Source organism: Mugil cephalus, chromosome 16, assembly GCF_022458985.1.
Source record: "Mugil cephalus isolate CIBA_MC_2020 chromosome 16, CIBA_Mcephalus_1.1, whole genome shotgun sequence".
Classification (NCBI taxonomy): domain Eukaryota; kingdom Metazoa; phylum Chordata; class Actinopteri; order Mugiliformes; family Mugilidae; genus Mugil; species Mugil cephalus.
This window is the reverse complement of record NC_061785.1, coordinates 7,687,470-7,703,231: the sequence shown is the minus strand read 5'-3', so window position 1 is coordinate 7,703,231 and position 15,762 is coordinate 7,687,470. Positions and strand designations below refer to the sequence as shown.

General features: G+C 44.4%; 1 protein-coding gene across 2 annotated transcripts; it reads left to right on the top strand.

Moving 5' to 3' along the window:
• The first annotated feature begins 203 nt into the window (after positions 1-203).
• c16h10orf90 (chromosome 16 C10orf90 homolog) lies at positions 204-15,664 on the top strand. Of its 2 annotated transcripts, none has more exons than XM_047608304.1 (11): positions 204-368; positions 448-1,225; positions 3,166-3,229; positions 5,423-5,514; positions 6,962-8,288; positions 9,595-9,747; positions 10,012-10,142; positions 10,865-11,036; positions 12,466-12,532; positions 13,138-13,228; positions 14,744-14,866. In XM_047608304.1, the coding sequence occupies exons 2-11, from the start codon at positions 632-634 to the stop codon at positions 14,762-14,764; spliced, it is 2,712 nt and encodes a 903-aa protein (XP_047464260.1). In that variant the 5' UTR covers positions 204-368; positions 448-631; the 3' UTR covers positions 14,765-14,866. The 2 variants fall into 2 exon arrangements, with proteins under 2 accessions (XP_047464260.1, XP_047464259.1); XM_047608303.1 differs by lacking the exon at positions 14,744-14,866 and adding an exon at positions 15,301-15,664 and having other exon boundaries at positions 205-368.
• The last annotated feature ends 98 nt before the right edge of the window (positions 15,665-15,762 follow it).

Sequence of the window (15,762 nt, the reverse complement as noted above, 5' to 3'; positions counted from 1 at the left end):
TGACTTGCATGAACCATTGACTGTAGGCATTAACCCAAGAGTAGATGGTCTAGTAATTACATGCTTTACAATGTATTTCTGTATTTAAATGGAGACCGTGTGACATCACACGCTGCATCAACAAGTTGTTTTGTTTCTCCTTCAGCCCGCCCATTCCCTCTGCTTTTCCATCTTCCTCGCCTCCCATCCTCTGTATTGGATGTTCAGGCCAATGCTCAGTAACTCTTTTGTTCGCCAAAGCGTCCCTTCACATTGCTACATGCCTGACTGGAGACAGTACCCGCTAGCACCTACTTTATATCAAGACAGAGACTGTATACTTCCTAAACACTGAGGGCTGAAAAAAAAGGATTCTTTGTCAATAACTGGTGAGTAGCAGTGTCAAGAAAAAAAAAATTGTAGTGTGTCTTATTATCTTATTATTAATTGATGCTTTCTCATAAACAGATCTGTAACAAAGATGACCTGGGACATTCTTATAGCAACTAATTCCTCTCAAAGCACTTCTGGCAGGCCTCATGGTGACGAGTCCAGTTGAGCCAAGGGATTCTCATTAATACCTCGACTGCAAAAGGCTTTCATTGTCAGCTGAAACTCGAGAGCTGCGAGCGGACACCTGAGCACCAGGGGGATGACTCTCCGCAGGCCAGCTGCCCGCCTGAGAAGAGGTCCGGGCTGGAGGAGATCAGGAGATGAGTCCTACTGGGAGAGCCTGATGGGAGAGGGCGATCATCTGCCCAGCGTTTCGCACCCCGCTTCACGTTCACGCCGGCCGCAGAGCGCCATCGAAGGAGGCCAGTTGGACAGGTGGCTGGAGCACCTGCAGGAGTTAGAGAGCAAGCTTAGAGCGCCGGTTCAGAATCAGGCTGCGGCTTTCAATGATCAGGCAACGTACATGCCTTTTGTTAACCAAGAGGCGACCGGACGGGCCTGCAGACACGTGGGCTTCCCCTTCTCCAGCCGGGGCTCATCCTCATGTGGGAGTTCGAGCTTATGCGAGAGTTCGCTGGGCAGCCTGGAGTCCCTCCAAACCGGGTTTATTTCCCCCCCAGAGCGCAGAGAAAGCTGGGAGAGGGCTCACATCATGCAGGCCCCAAGGAAGGAACAAACTCAACTCAGTTACCTCGCTCCAGTCAAAATTGGATGGCTGCCGATCCAGAGAAGAGTAATGATGGTGGCTGATACGAGCAACCAAAATCAGTCTTTGGACCATTCTGCTGGCCACGTAAGACACACAACACCTTTTACTAACAAATCCTGAAACAAGTTTTAGAACACTGTGTGCAGTTTAATGTTTGACCCAATAAACAAAAAAAGAAATCGTGGAATCAATATATAACCCAAAATATATTCTAAACCTCGACTCATCAAAGTAACCATCTCTGGCTGATTTAACATGTCATTGTCTCTTTCTAAAATGGAAATCAAATATTTGTCGGAGAGTTCTTCCCAGTTTTGTTGCAGAAGTTCCCAGGAATGTGTGACTCTTCAAGATTCAAGATCACTTTATTGATCCCCACAGGGAAAGTTGTAGGGTGCTTCGCTTTCTTTCCTTTTCTGCCCAGTTCATCACGAACCGGCTTCATGGAGCTAAAGTCTAGAGACTGGGCCATTGGTCCACTCCATGTTTTCAGATTTTCCATCTTGTTTTTATCCTGAGGTAGTTCTCGTATAGCTTGGACTTAAGTTTTGGGGCATTATCTTGCAGTAGGATGAAGCCCTGAGCAGCTATACCAGAGGATACTGCGTGTTGTTCTAAAACTTTTGGCTGTTAGTGTATGTTCACCTGAATTCTCTGAGAAACACACAGTTTACATCCTTTCAAACTAAGCAACCCATTTAATAGTTTCATTTATATTTTGTTCCGTTAAGAATTTCCTCATTACAACCTTATCATTAGCCACGATTTCACCATTTTTAAACAGGCCTCAGCCAAGATTTTGAGCTAATTTAATTAGGATTTGTCCCTGACACCCTCTCAAGTTGCATGATTGTGATCCATGTTAGTGCGGCAATGTGAGCTCTGCAAGTTTTAAGTTAAGCGCTGTGTAATGAAGGTGACTGTGCTTTGTACCAGCCAAAGCGGCGTAAAACACACACAGCGCCGCAGAGAGCCATTTGCAGTCAAGTCCCAGTTACCCAGGGAGAGGGCTGAGCTCCGGCATCCTTTGAAAACAGCTTACTCTGCAGGAACTCTGCGCTTTCTCGAAAGGTTTACGACTCATTTGGAGAGTGCGGCGGCGGCGGCAGCAGAGATTGAGCTCCGTGCCCTGAGAGGATGCAAGTCAGTGTTCAAAGATAGTTCAGTGGGAGTATTACACAGTGAACTGATGATGTGGCTTTGAATCGATAAGTTTCTGTGTCGTACTGGGAATATGAACGAACCGATGCACAAGGCACATCCCCTCCCCTCCCCCGTGACTCCTCACTGGGGGAGGGGGATGAAATGTATGATGTGAAATCAGCATTGAGATTTTCTTAAATATTCTACTCACTCCAACTTATTTCACTGGGGTTCAGGAGTTCATGAGACCATAATTAGAGGATTAGTTTGGAATTTTGAAGAAAGAAACAAAAAACATGACTCTAGGGACTAGAGCTACTGTTTGTAGACTTGTGGTGTAGCTAATGTATAGCCAGCTGACAGTTAGCAGAAGTTAGGGCTAAGACGTCCTGTTCGGTGTGACTACTTATATTTAAATTATAATTAAAAGTATGTCCCACAACTTAAGAAGTAAAAACTGAGTTTACAGACATTCAACCACTTAAAACTACTACAATGTGTGTTTTCAGGTGTTAGCTTGACCTATATGTTACCAGTTAGCTTGTCTAAGGCCAGTTAGAGGCTAGATGTTTCTGGAAACATCAAGCACCAAAATCGCATCTCTTGAAACCAGATTATTCATATTCCACATGCATGTTTTTAAAGAGATTAACACCGAGATACCTGTTAGCTCGGACTGGAAACACGTGAACAGTGTAAATTCCTTATTTTCGGTCTCTATGAGAAACTAAGCTAACATGGTCAGTAGTGTTAGCTTCATATCTACCATTAACACCTTGGCAGGAAGGCAAAGCAGCTTTTTTTCCCACTAAATGCAAAAATTTCCAACTACAACAGCCTGGAAATGCTAATTTAAAGGTATTTTACTTTTTTTTTAACAGGTGAAGCTGAAACAACCCATCACTCCAACGTTTCAAAACAATCGCGTAACACCCAAGGCGCAGGGTACGTATGCAAGCTTGCTGTATCATCACTACTTATGCAACAGCTGGGTTTTCAGATGACTATCGTATAAGAAAGTCTTTCTACTTCCGAGAAAAGCACGGTTATGCAAGTACAGTATGATCATCACGCAAGAGTTGAACCAAAAAGCCACACATTAAAACCAAACTCAATAAACAGTGAAGTGAGAGCTCTTTCACAAGCGAAAAGTCCCCGATCCCTTCTTTTCAATGGATGTTTAGTGCTTGATCAGTGCTATAACAAATATGGCCACGGGGGTAACTGCATGGGTCAGGTTAGCCAGAGGCAGAACAAGAGCCTATTTCAGGGCTGACTTGCCACACAGTTTACCTGACTCTAATCAGCTCCTTGCAGCAGCGTCGCCTGTGTCCTCTCTCAAACGCTCCACAATGACCGACGGGGCGATCACTTCAAACAACATCCCCCCCATAAAACAAAGCCAACTTCAAGTACAACTGGTCCTGGCTGCACTGCCACGGGATTCTGCTGGCAGCATTACAGGCAGAGGAAACGGGCGCTATTAAGGTTTGACGGAAAAAAAAAAAAAAGAGAAAAAAAAAGAGGCAGGGTGTGGGTGGAAGCCAGAGCCAGATAGATAAGGACAGATGCAGACTGATTGGAGAAGGAGCCCTGTTAATCTTTGAACATGGCAGCCCGGCACTCGTTGGGTTTGATGTGAGGTTTGATCCTTCAACCTCGTCCTTGTTTATACATAGATTATCCTGGCAAGTCTCAGGCTGCCTGCGGAAATCAAAGCAGTCCATTCGTGGAAGCGGGGAGCTGTGATAGACAGCGTGCATTTCGTTTTTAATCCACATAAACCTCATTAACAGCATATATGCCAGCAGTTAAAGCTTCATGCACAGGCTTTGGTCACAAGTAATCACTCTTTATCATTTTAAAATGATCCATAATATATGATTATGGACGGTATCATTGACTCGGATATATTTGCCAGAAAGCGTTTCCAGTCAGGGTTATATATATCCATAATAATAATGTATATCTTGCTAGTCAGTCAGAAAGGCCATAAATATTTATATCTTCACTTACTTCACAGTGAATAATAATACTTTGCAAGCACAGGTCCAGAAACTGGTGATGGGTAAAAAAAAAATAATAATAAAAAAAAAAAACTGCAAAGGAAAGAGCTAAAATCTCTATCCAGTTCTGCATCCAAAGGTGTCTTTATGCTAAATTTAAATCCACAATTCCACATCTGACAATAGCTGAAATTCTAACTACAGCTGCTTTGGAGATTCCAAACTCTTTTTTTTCTCATTTTCTCTCCTCCCCGTCCCGGTTGCTGCTGACGGCCCCCCTTGCAGATGCAGTTTTAATCAGACTCGACGCTTACTGCCCTCTGCCTCCATAAAAGTCACATTTAACAAACTCAAAATGGCCCAGTGTTAATGAGCGAATGATAATAAAATCGGATCCCGTGCTTCGGGTTGCCTTCGCGTTTGGACCTATCGGCTAATTCTCAACCCGATCACATTCAGGTTCGGAGAAATCTGAGGAATAAATTGCGAGGTTGGGGACTTCAGGAGGCATTTACCATATGGCCTTGCTTCTTTATATCCCCAGCTGGGATATTAAGATCAGCTGTTGATTCAGAGAAATGGTGATTTGAGCTTAGCTACTTGAGGTAAGGAGAGATGCCCTTTCAGGACCAGCTGGGGGACAGTGATGGCAGCATGTGGAAGGCGGTGTCTGAAGGGCCACAGTCCTTCACGATACCTCAAGACACATTTTTCACGTTATCACGTTTGCAAAGTGGTGCAATTTTCACCTTGTCTCTCGTTTTTTTTTTTTCCTCCCTTAAAAAGCGCCGCGGATTATCCGCACGGCATTCGAGGGTTATCCCGAAGCGAGAGCCTGTCGCCATGGTAACAGCAGCAGGTGGAAATGCAGCCAAGCGAGCATTAAGGGTGGCATTAGAGTATCAGCCAGGCCTGCGAGAGGCAGACCAGTCAAGTCGCTGCGTCTCCTGGGGATGCAGAGAAAGTGGCTCCAGGGGGGTGGTGCTAGACTCACTTGGCTGAGCCAGTGTCAATTATTGACAGTGTCAACATTGACATACAGTCAGAGGAATACCTGACTTGTGTGTTTGTACGTGTCAAAGACAAAGAGAAAGAGACAGAGTGTTGTGTCTTGTTTTGCCTTGATACATAGACGGAGAGTCGGAGAGGAGTCCCACCGGTCCAGGTGCTTTGGGTGTGAGGACGTGGCAAACCCCAGACCAAGGCTCTGCTATTAATAAACAGGTAACAGTTTTCTTAACATTGATCACTGGATACTCTGGGAAGTAGAATAAATATGGTGACTATCTGCGTGTGTGCTGTCTGAGTAATGGGGTAGCTTAGGCCACTATCTCCTATTTCTAACCGTGATGAGCAGGTTTTTCACGTGACACTCGATATTGGACACACCCAAGCTGGAAAGGATCAAAATGTAGTCCCAAATTTACCTGTCAGTGTTCATATACTATGCAGTAGTTATATTATTTTCATCTAATGATTTAGTTCCTTGTTGCTTGCAACACACGGCAGCTCTCGTGTATAATAAAGAGAGTTTAATTTATTGAATAAATATAATTTATCTTATAAGCTAGCCATTTAAAATGAAGAAGCCACGTTGACGATGCAGCACTGCTAGTAAAAAAAAAAAAAAAAAAAAAAAAAAAAAAACGCCAGTAAGTGAAGAGGATGATGCACGGGAGGCAGAAACGAAACTATGAAAGCTGAACTTTTGAAATTAAGTCTACAAATAGTGCCAAAAATTACCTCACAAGTCAAAGTGCCCGATGGCAGAATCATCGCAGATGCCTGTGTGATGGCTGTTTAAAATACTGCCAGATACTGTGTGTGCCTAAAGCAGTGCAGAGTGAGCCATTTGTACAAATCACAAAACATCTATACGGGTTGGCTTTGATATGAAGCAGATACTAAACCTCAAGTGCCAGTAACCACAGTTCTCATTATCTAAATGCCATCGTTTACAGTTATTCAGAGTGTGGATGTGTGCATTTGGTTTGAATATGACTTCCCTCTCTATGGGTTTTGTCCTTTTTGGTACTTGGTTCTCAAAAGGAAATAGAGCTGGATACATCTCCTTTCTTAGAAATGGTTACTGGTTTATGCAACTCTGACGAATGAGGGCTCAGGGAGGTATGTCACACCATAAACCAGAGGACATATCAGTATTTCTCCATGCTCCATAAACACCATCAGAATCCTCTTGCCCGAGGACCGGAATCTTTGTCTTTTGCCTCTCGGTTTCTATTGAGGATAGAGTCTCATTGTTATTCCGCGAGGGATAAGTCACGCTGTGTGCTGGCTTTGCCTGCTGCTGCTTCCATTGCTACTGGGGCATTCGCTGTGTCAAGCATGGGGAGAGTCATCTGACTGAAGAACAAACAGCAAAGCCCTGAAGAAAGACAGCTGACCTGCAGCTGAAATGTAGTACAAGTGAGATGTCGCTCTGTCAACATCCCACGCCGTATGAATTTAGGTTATGAAGCATTTTCTGTATTCCCCGCTCGCGTCGCCTCCTCAGAACGGCAAAGTGAACGTACAGCTTCTGTTTTATTGTGTTGATTGATGACAAACTGTTTAGCATGAGGCATTAGCGGCAACAGATGGGCGGGATGGGGTTTCCATGCATAATTAAGGGTCTTTATCACAAAGAATGTCTTTTATCCACATGCTGCAGGTCCCAGAGAAACGTAGCTTTCCTGCTAACGAAGCGGACAGACCTGGCGGCTGGCAAGCTCTGAGGAGAGGCTGGACTACCAACAGGGTGTCAGGTTTTCCTGGAGGCGGTAAGCCCGACGATCCCCCCACCGGGACTCACTCGGACCCCAACAGGAAGTCCCCTCTGATCAGAACAACCAGCAACACAGAGCCCCTCAGGCACTCTCCTCTGTGTCGTACCACTTCTGCTGATCCCTGCAGAACACAATCTTTGCTCCGAGGGGCAAACGCCACAGAGGCATGTAAGTCACACGCTCCTTTGCAAAGGACGAGCAGCGCTCAGCCTGTAAAGGCGACGGCCTCTCTGTGTGGAGCGAACAACCGTGCACAGCTTTCGCGCATACAGACGAGTTCTGCGGCGGCCACGCTCGTCCCCCAGAACAAAGCCGGCTTCTCCTCCATCACCATCTCCTCCAGGAAAGTGAGCAGGTCGGCCAGTCTACCCGGCTCCCAAACCTGCAGCGTCTCCTCCCGGTCCAGCGAGTCTCCTTCTCCGCCCGCTCTCGACCACCAGCCCATGGACCCGAGCTCCAGACAGGTAATGGTGCAAAGGAAGGCCACGATAGTTAAGGTGACGGAGAAAAAGGTGATCTCCAGTCCCGCTCCGAGCAGAGACAGGACCAGGATGGCACCTGCTGACCATGCGTTGGACACGGTGGTCCACAGGCGAAAGGCCACCATCATTAAAGTGACAGAGCACAGTGAAAGCTACAGGCCGAGGTCAAGACACCCGGAGTACAGACACAGCTACACGGAGGGAGCGTATCAGGACAGAAGCGCATGGAGTCAGGGAAACCATGCGGGAAGTCATGCAGAACCTTCAAATCACATTGTGAATTCTGGGCCAAATTCTACTGTAAATGCTTTTACTTCAGAACAAGACAGAAATGGTACGCTACACAGATCAACGCTGAGTCTCTTTGTAAGCAACCCACCCGCCATCGCAGCACCCTCTTCCTCAGAGGTTCCTCCAAAGGGGGTTGGACAGAGATCGGTCAGGCCACACAGACCACTGAGCTGCTATGGCAGTGTGACTGGAAACGCGGAGCCAAGCAAGGAGAATGTGACACAGCCGGTTGCCAGGAAATGGAGCTTAGGGCTTCCACAAGAGACCAATAACAACCCTGTGAACTTCAACAGTAGTTTCATCAGCCCTGGGAGAGCAGTGAAAGAAGCAGGTCAGCCAGTGGCAGACACCCTTAAATCAGACGAAAAAGAAATATTGCCAGCACCCGAGGATGCAATGAGGAGAGCCTCCGCCTCTCTGACTCTCATCACGGCCCCCGGTAGGTTTCTCTGTCCCACTTTGACAGTCTTCTTGTCAGCACACAGGCTCCCTCCGTCTCTGATCTCTGTTTTCAAAGGATGGCAATGTCTACATAAACTTCCCTTGTGCCATTTTTGTGTTCTAGCTTGAAAGCTCTCGCGCACCCTCTCAGGCTCGACGGCGTCTCCCACTTTTGATGTCTTATTGACAGGCATTATTAGATTGTATCGGGACGAGTCCTTTATCTCCCGCCGCGAGTGCAATTGACGCCCGTGCCAGTCATGTCTGTGCCGATGTCAAGCAACGCCGGCGAGGGCCCGTCGGCGCCCAGACGCGCTTTCTCATTTTCACCTTCTTTCATTTTCCCACGCATCCCTTTGCATGCATAATCTATTACAGCCCTGCTTTTCACTGGCATCACAGGGAAGGCACAGACATCACAAGGTACTAAACATGGTGAAAATCACGTATTAGATGGTGTCAGAATCAAGTCTGATGCTCAGATCTTTGTCTGTTCACACTGTTCATACCGTAAGAGGGCCAAAATACAGTCTCATAGATTTATTTTAGGACTAAGTCTCGGCTCTTTATCTTATGATTTTGTAGAAAATAAATATAATATGCAGCTCGGCTTCTTCTTATATGCAGTAAATTCCTGAGGTTTATATCTAATGCCGCATAGTGACGTCATACATACAAATACGTGAGCGTTAGTGCTGAGGGGTGGGTTTTAGGACAGAGACAATTAGCTGTTGGCCTCCGAATACTGACACTGGCAGCGTTTCTGAGTCCAACTGCATGTCAAATGTCAAGTCAGTCAAATTTCAGGTGCTCTAACAATGTTGTGTTGCCTGAAGACACCCTCACAAGCTCCATTCATGTCCATTCTCTGATTAATCGCAACGGTTATGAAGGCACAAGGGAGACTTACACAACCCTAGGTCGTAATGTTATGGCTGATCGGTGTATGCGCTGTTTATTCCTATACGTTAGCTATGGTAAATATCCAGGTGAATGAGCAATACTTGGAGGTGGTTTTCTGCTGAGCTGGCGCCTTTCTCTCCCCGTGATGTCTTTTCTCCGTGTGAAATTATTAATTATTCTTTAATCGCATTCATTAAGAGTGTCGTCAATTAATTACAAGGCCCGAGGCGGCGCCATTTAAATTCAGCGTCTGATACAGTCAGCAGCCCTAACGTGGCAGGATATTAAACCGCGTCAAAGTGTGACTGCGGTGCACAGCAGCCCGAAGAGGTATCGCTCAATAACGGCCGGCCTGTTTTACGCTGTCTTCAGTTACATCAAAGGACCTCTTTCCTTTTCAGATCCCGGCTCCCGTCAGTCTCAGGAGGAAGTGCTTGCCCTCAATGCGGCTGCGATCATAGCAAATATCAAACTCCAAAGACAGCTTACTAAGAAGAAAAAGCCAAATGGCGATTCTGAGAAGGACTCTGCTGCATCACCCCAAGGGAATTCTGGTATTGCTTCTCCTTTCTCCTCGTATTATGTGTACTCATAATTTCTGAGCGTATAAAAATTGATCTTTAATTCTGTTTTCTTGAAATGTTGCAGCAAAGACTAGATTGGGTGTGAAATGCCTTTGCTCTTACATACCGTGCCCGTTTGGTGCATTCCACGAACCAATATGTCGAGACAGGCCCAGAGGCCGATTGAGCAACTGCGCCCTGGGCATCTGAAGTAAGGCTAGGTGTGAACCTGTTTTACTTTCTCTTCCTTGACAGTGACCGATGAGAGGAAATGTATGAGGCCACACTTTGATCAGAGCCAGGCCCGACACCACAACCAGCCTCGCGCTGCATTCGTCCAACTGAGTCTGGGCGCCGAAAGGTCGGCTGAACCCGTTTCTCTTCAGGTGAGTTCAGACGTGATTCACCGACACTGAAACAAAAGCTTGTTTATTGTTAAGATCTCTGGGATCATTCGAAACTAGACAATGTCTACACCGATCAGGCAAAACATTATGACCAGGTGAAAATGCAGGCATAGGACCCAAAGGCCCCCCAATAATAACACTGTGTTGCCAGACACCACAGGACCCCCTCAGAAGGTCCATTCTCTGATGAGTCACAGCTGTTTTGGAGGCACAATGGAGACCTACACAATATCAGGTGGTCATAATGTTATGCCTGATCGGTTCATTGCATCTCTGGTAGTATTTTTAGGGGTCATTGTCCCTCTGCAGAAGGAAACCTAGACACAATTTTAATGTTATGCCTGGTCGGTGTATATCTAACCCCATGTTTCTGGTGGATGTCTGCACTGTGTCTTGGGTTGTTTCATTTGATTTAATTAAATGAATATGTACAACAACCACATTTTTATTATCTGAAAAACATCAAAACTCTGAGAAAATATTAAATAAAACAGAACTCTGACTCACTGTTATTCACCACGGTGTCAACCAAAAGGGAACGGCACATTTATTTACACTGGCTTTATCACTGGATACCTCCAGGCTACAGTTGTTCTGTATGTTGTGCCCTGTGCGTTCAGGGGCATGGGGAGTTTCACACAAAGGCCGGGCTTAAGTGTTTTGTCGAAAAAAGGGCCACGTTTGTTTTCTGATTTTGGCAGGAAGCGCTGCAGAGGTCCAGACCGGGCTTCATCAGTCGGTCCCAGGGCAGAGTGCGCGAGCTGGAACGGAGGGCGCAGGAGAGGAGGGAGCTGTCCGATTCGGCAGAGCCACGGTCGGACGCCGCGCTCAGGCAGAGGGGAGCCCCCGGCGCCCGGTCCACCTCTCTGAACGGTAACGTGACAGCAGCCGGCCTCGTCCCTCTCATCCACCGTAGAGTCTGTGCCACATACTGTACATACATATAGATTTGGAACAAAGACAGGTGATGCTGATTTTCAGGATCCATAAAAAGGAGTTACTGTAGGGCATAGGTCTTTAACAGGGGGCCCGGGACCCCTATGGTGTCTGCAGAGGTACTGCAGGGGGGGTCGCAAAATCTTTGGTTGATTAGACATTTTTTATATACACATTTTTTTTTTTTTTAATTTTCCCCCACAATTTTGCACCACAAATTAAAATTTCTTTTAAATACACATTTACAAAACTCCAACGTATTTTAGTATGTTAGTATTTAGCTATGTTTAAAGTTAAAACTGTTTCAAACATTTATAAATAGTGCTAGTTTAATAAAGAACACATATAGTTGGTAGGGGGTCCCTATTTAATCTCTCCATTAGTTTGGGGTCCTTGGCCTGAAAAACACTGAAGACCTTGCCTGTAGGGCATGTGAAGACTGCTTTACTTTTGTTAAAACTTTAAAAATGAAGAAAATCAAGATTAATGAATTCAGAGTTCATGCAGAGGTGGACCTTGCAGATCACATTCGATCCTGATTTGACCTGAGAATGTCTCCTTGATCTTCTCTGATTGGCTGAATGAAACCCACATGCTTGTAAACCTCACTGAGAGGCACGGGAACGGAATTTAAAATGTGTGCCGCAGTGACCATATATGGTTCCCTGCCCCATAAAGGGTTAAGGGGGATTGAACAAAAGGGCAAAATCTGAAAAATAATAAAATGGCTTTTAATGTGTCATCTTATTATTGAGGCAGTGATGGATTAAAAGAAAGAGAGGACACTTAGCTGTGACCAAATACAATAAAGGCCACTTGAATTAAGAAATAATTATATTTTTTTGTTCTACAGCAAGTTCCTCCTCTATTGAATACCAAGGATTCAGAATGGATTTGAGTCAAAATATTTCTGTGGCCTCCAAATGTCCTTAAGCTGTTGATGCGTTTTGTGTGATCGAGTTTCCATTCAGAGTGCAAGGCTGCAAAATAAACAATAAAGAATGTTAAAGGTTTGTGAGGGGAAATTTTTACAGCCTTCTCTGCCCTCTACTGGCCGTAAAAAAAACACACCAGTGGGTCAGTAGTAAGTTTACAGTACTTCACAGAGTAGAAAATGTATTTGTCTGAATGTTTATGAGAGCTTAAAGCACTTGCATGGTGGTGATACAAAATTATATTTCAGAAAATGTCATGACGACTAACTGAGAAGGTGTTTATATATATATATATATATATATATATATATATATATTTTTTTTAACCTAATCATGTAGTTTCTTCCGGGAGGTATTTTTTTTTCTGCCTGTCAGTCTCTTCTCACTCCAGGAAAAAACTACAATGAGTGTGTGTGTGTACATGTTTCCAGGTAACCTTTTCAGAAGCAGAGACAGAGCCGTAACTGGAAAGGAGATGCAGCAGCCGAGACCCAAGCGGTGAGTTCCGTCTCCTCCTTGGCTCAGAGTCAGACGCCTAGTCTGTGCAGGCAGACCCGTGATTATCTCTTACACTACACTTTTGCATGTGACGGCAGATCGCGTATCGGTTACATCTGCAACTGAAATATGCAGCTCAAGTTTATCTCTCTGGGCTTAAGATTTTTTCTCTGCTAGAGCCACTTATTGATTAGGGAGATAACACTCGACTGAAGCTTCACACAGGATATAGTGTTAAATTACTCTTAAAAGGACATGACTGGTAAAGTCAAATATATACATATATACATCTTGCGCTTTTATCAATGTCTTTTGAGTAAACTGTTCCTGCCAGGGATGGCTGCTGTCATCAAGGACTGTCATTTCTATGAAGTAGGGGTATCAGGTCTGGTCCGGTCTAAGTGGGTCGTACATGTCAAAATAACATCCACAGGGAGGCCAGGTCTAAACGTTTCCCAGCAGAATTGTCACAAAACGATCAATGTTATTCACCTCTCCTTTCAGTGGTCGTAATGTTATGCCTGATCCGTGTATGTTGGTGCATCTTCTGAACCACAGAGACAACCAGTGGTCACTAAAGATGCACAATTATGACTCTTTTACAGCACGCTCGCAGAGGTGAAGAGGAAAAAGGATGAAGAGATGAAGAGGGCCGTGTGTTTGAGCAACAGGCAGCGAGTAGAACTCTTCAAAAAGGTAATCTGTGCAAGTTTCTTACTCTATACTGGCAACACACGTCATTTTACGTGTTGTGTCGACGTTTCCAAACATGCAAAATATGCTCCTTTTGGAGATGCGTATAACATGAGGCATAAGAGATCCGTTTCGTTTTAATGGAATGGCAATAAAACGTGGTTGGTTTTAATATTTCCCGACATAAACACGCAGTAAATAATACGGATGGAGAGTGTGACATGAAGTGGTTTTCCTGAGAAAATGTATATGTACTGGATCCTAAACGCAACAAGATGATTGGCCCAAATCCATCTCACGATGTTTAAAGGAACTGACATGCCTGTTATGATCTCGCACGTATGCAGGAGTGAGTCACCAAATACTTACAACACAACAAGTAACCAGAAAACAGCTCGTCACGGTGCCACGAGCCCCAGCCTGAGACACCAAACACAACATTAATTGTGTATACGACCCGCAGGCAATTGAGCAAGTAATAACACACCTTTCTCCTACAAGCTCAATTAAACCTCGCAAAGGGGTGAAACATTTCGCAGTAATGGCCAACACTAACGGGCCCCCGTACTAACAATGCAGCTTTTTTTCTCCCTTCAGAGGAGCAACTGTTGTAAATAATGGATTTAAATGGCCGGCCGACTCCTGCGAGGTTAATTGAAAAGAGCGGCTGTGAGTGGGGACTTACAGGACCTTTACGCACGCAAAAAATAAAATGTTAGAAATTCAAAAATACGAGGGTGGACTGGCTTTTTATGGATGCTCTGCTGTTGAACAGTTCCATTAGTAACACACTGCACAATCTAATATTTATTCTCTGACATACTGTAACTGAAGTGATGCAGGAATATATACATTTCATAAAATTTATCTTTTTTTTTTCATTATTATTTACTGCCCTGTTAACAACCGGGCATGCAGGAGTATCTTATCTATTTTATTTTATTTTTTATTGTTTTTGATTTATTACACCTCTGCCATCTGAGGTGATGCGGGAATAATTTCACAGTTCTTTATATTTTAAATTTAAATCACTCTTAAAGATTGTATGGATATTTTTGTATTTTGCATTTACTACACAATTACAAACTGAAAAAATGTAAAGTTATTATTTTTTATGTATTTTATTTACAACACTGTTATAATCCAACATTTAAAGCTGTGCGAGAATACTTTTTCATTTTTATTTAGATTTAATTTACTGCAGTATTAAAAACTTGCAGGAATGTATGCAGGAGTCTGAAATTGATATTTTTATTATTATTATTATTTCCTGCACAGTTAACAACTGAAGCAGTGCAGAAATAGGTCCATTATATATTTTTTTCTTCAATGAATGCACTAGTTGCATATGACTCAGATAAGAAGCGAGAAAGCAGTAGTAATGTAAAAGTATCCATGTGAAATCTTGTTTCTTAAAAGACAACACACTGAATATTTAAGCTTCATGATGCTGCTCTGCTGTTACTCCACTAGATGTAGCTGCTGCCTAAGTTTTCTTTTTTCTTTCGCGTCCACCAGGAGTTTGATGAGAGAAGCTGATCAGAAAAAGCATGCTCTACGGGCTTTTAAGTGGGTGTTAAGGTTTATTCCTTTTTACTTCATTATTCTGAGGGTTAAAAAAAAAACAAAAAAAAAAAAACATGTCATCCTCTGTGAGTGAGTTCGATTCGCTGCAGTAATTGTACACTCGCCCCGCGCCCCTCTGCCATTCTCTCGCCCTGATGAGAAGCTGTGAACAGTCTCATTGTGCCGAGTGTATGAGGCCTGTGTTCCCCGTGAAACAAAAGGCCCTTCAGTGGCAGAGAGCGCTACAGTGCAGTGCCACCATTCAGCCGAGCTGCAGACAGAGTGGGTGCTCCACCCACGCTGCTGCTGCCGCTGCTGCTGCTGCTGTGGCAGATAACGCGAGGAAGGAGAGGGGCCATGCCAGAGGTATCGGGTTAAAAAGAGCAGGGAATCCAAACGGGGCGGGCGAGAGGGTGACATGCAGCAGACTTCAGATTCAGATGTGAGGATTGAGGAGCCTGTCGCGTTGGCATCATTTAGTCACCTGAGCGTTTGCTTTCTTGTTGCAGAAGCTGCTGGCTCAAGTTCTTCAAAGGAGCAACAGCTAAATGAGCGGAGGAAGACGGCGACCTCACCGAGCCCCTTTTTACAGCGCCGAACATGAATTAAAAACCAGTAAAGCTTACGATATAGCCCTGGCTGTCTTCAGCTCTCGTTTGTTTCCCTTCTTTATGGCTGTTACACTGGAGTTATGAAGCTTAACATCTGTTTTTCTAGGAGATAAATCCAGGGCAGGCTTTCAAAAAAAAAAAAAATCGGACATCATTTACCGCTGTTTTGAAGGATTTTCCAGAACCTTCAAGACTCTTCTCTCCATCTGGATGAAATATATACACTGTCTTCCTATTCACAATAAAAAAAAAAGACTTTAAACATGCTTCCCTTCTTTTGCACTTTCTACCAGAGCAAAACAATGTGAATAAAGTGACATGCCCTTGTGCCTTGTAATCTAATCCCAGATAAATTGAATG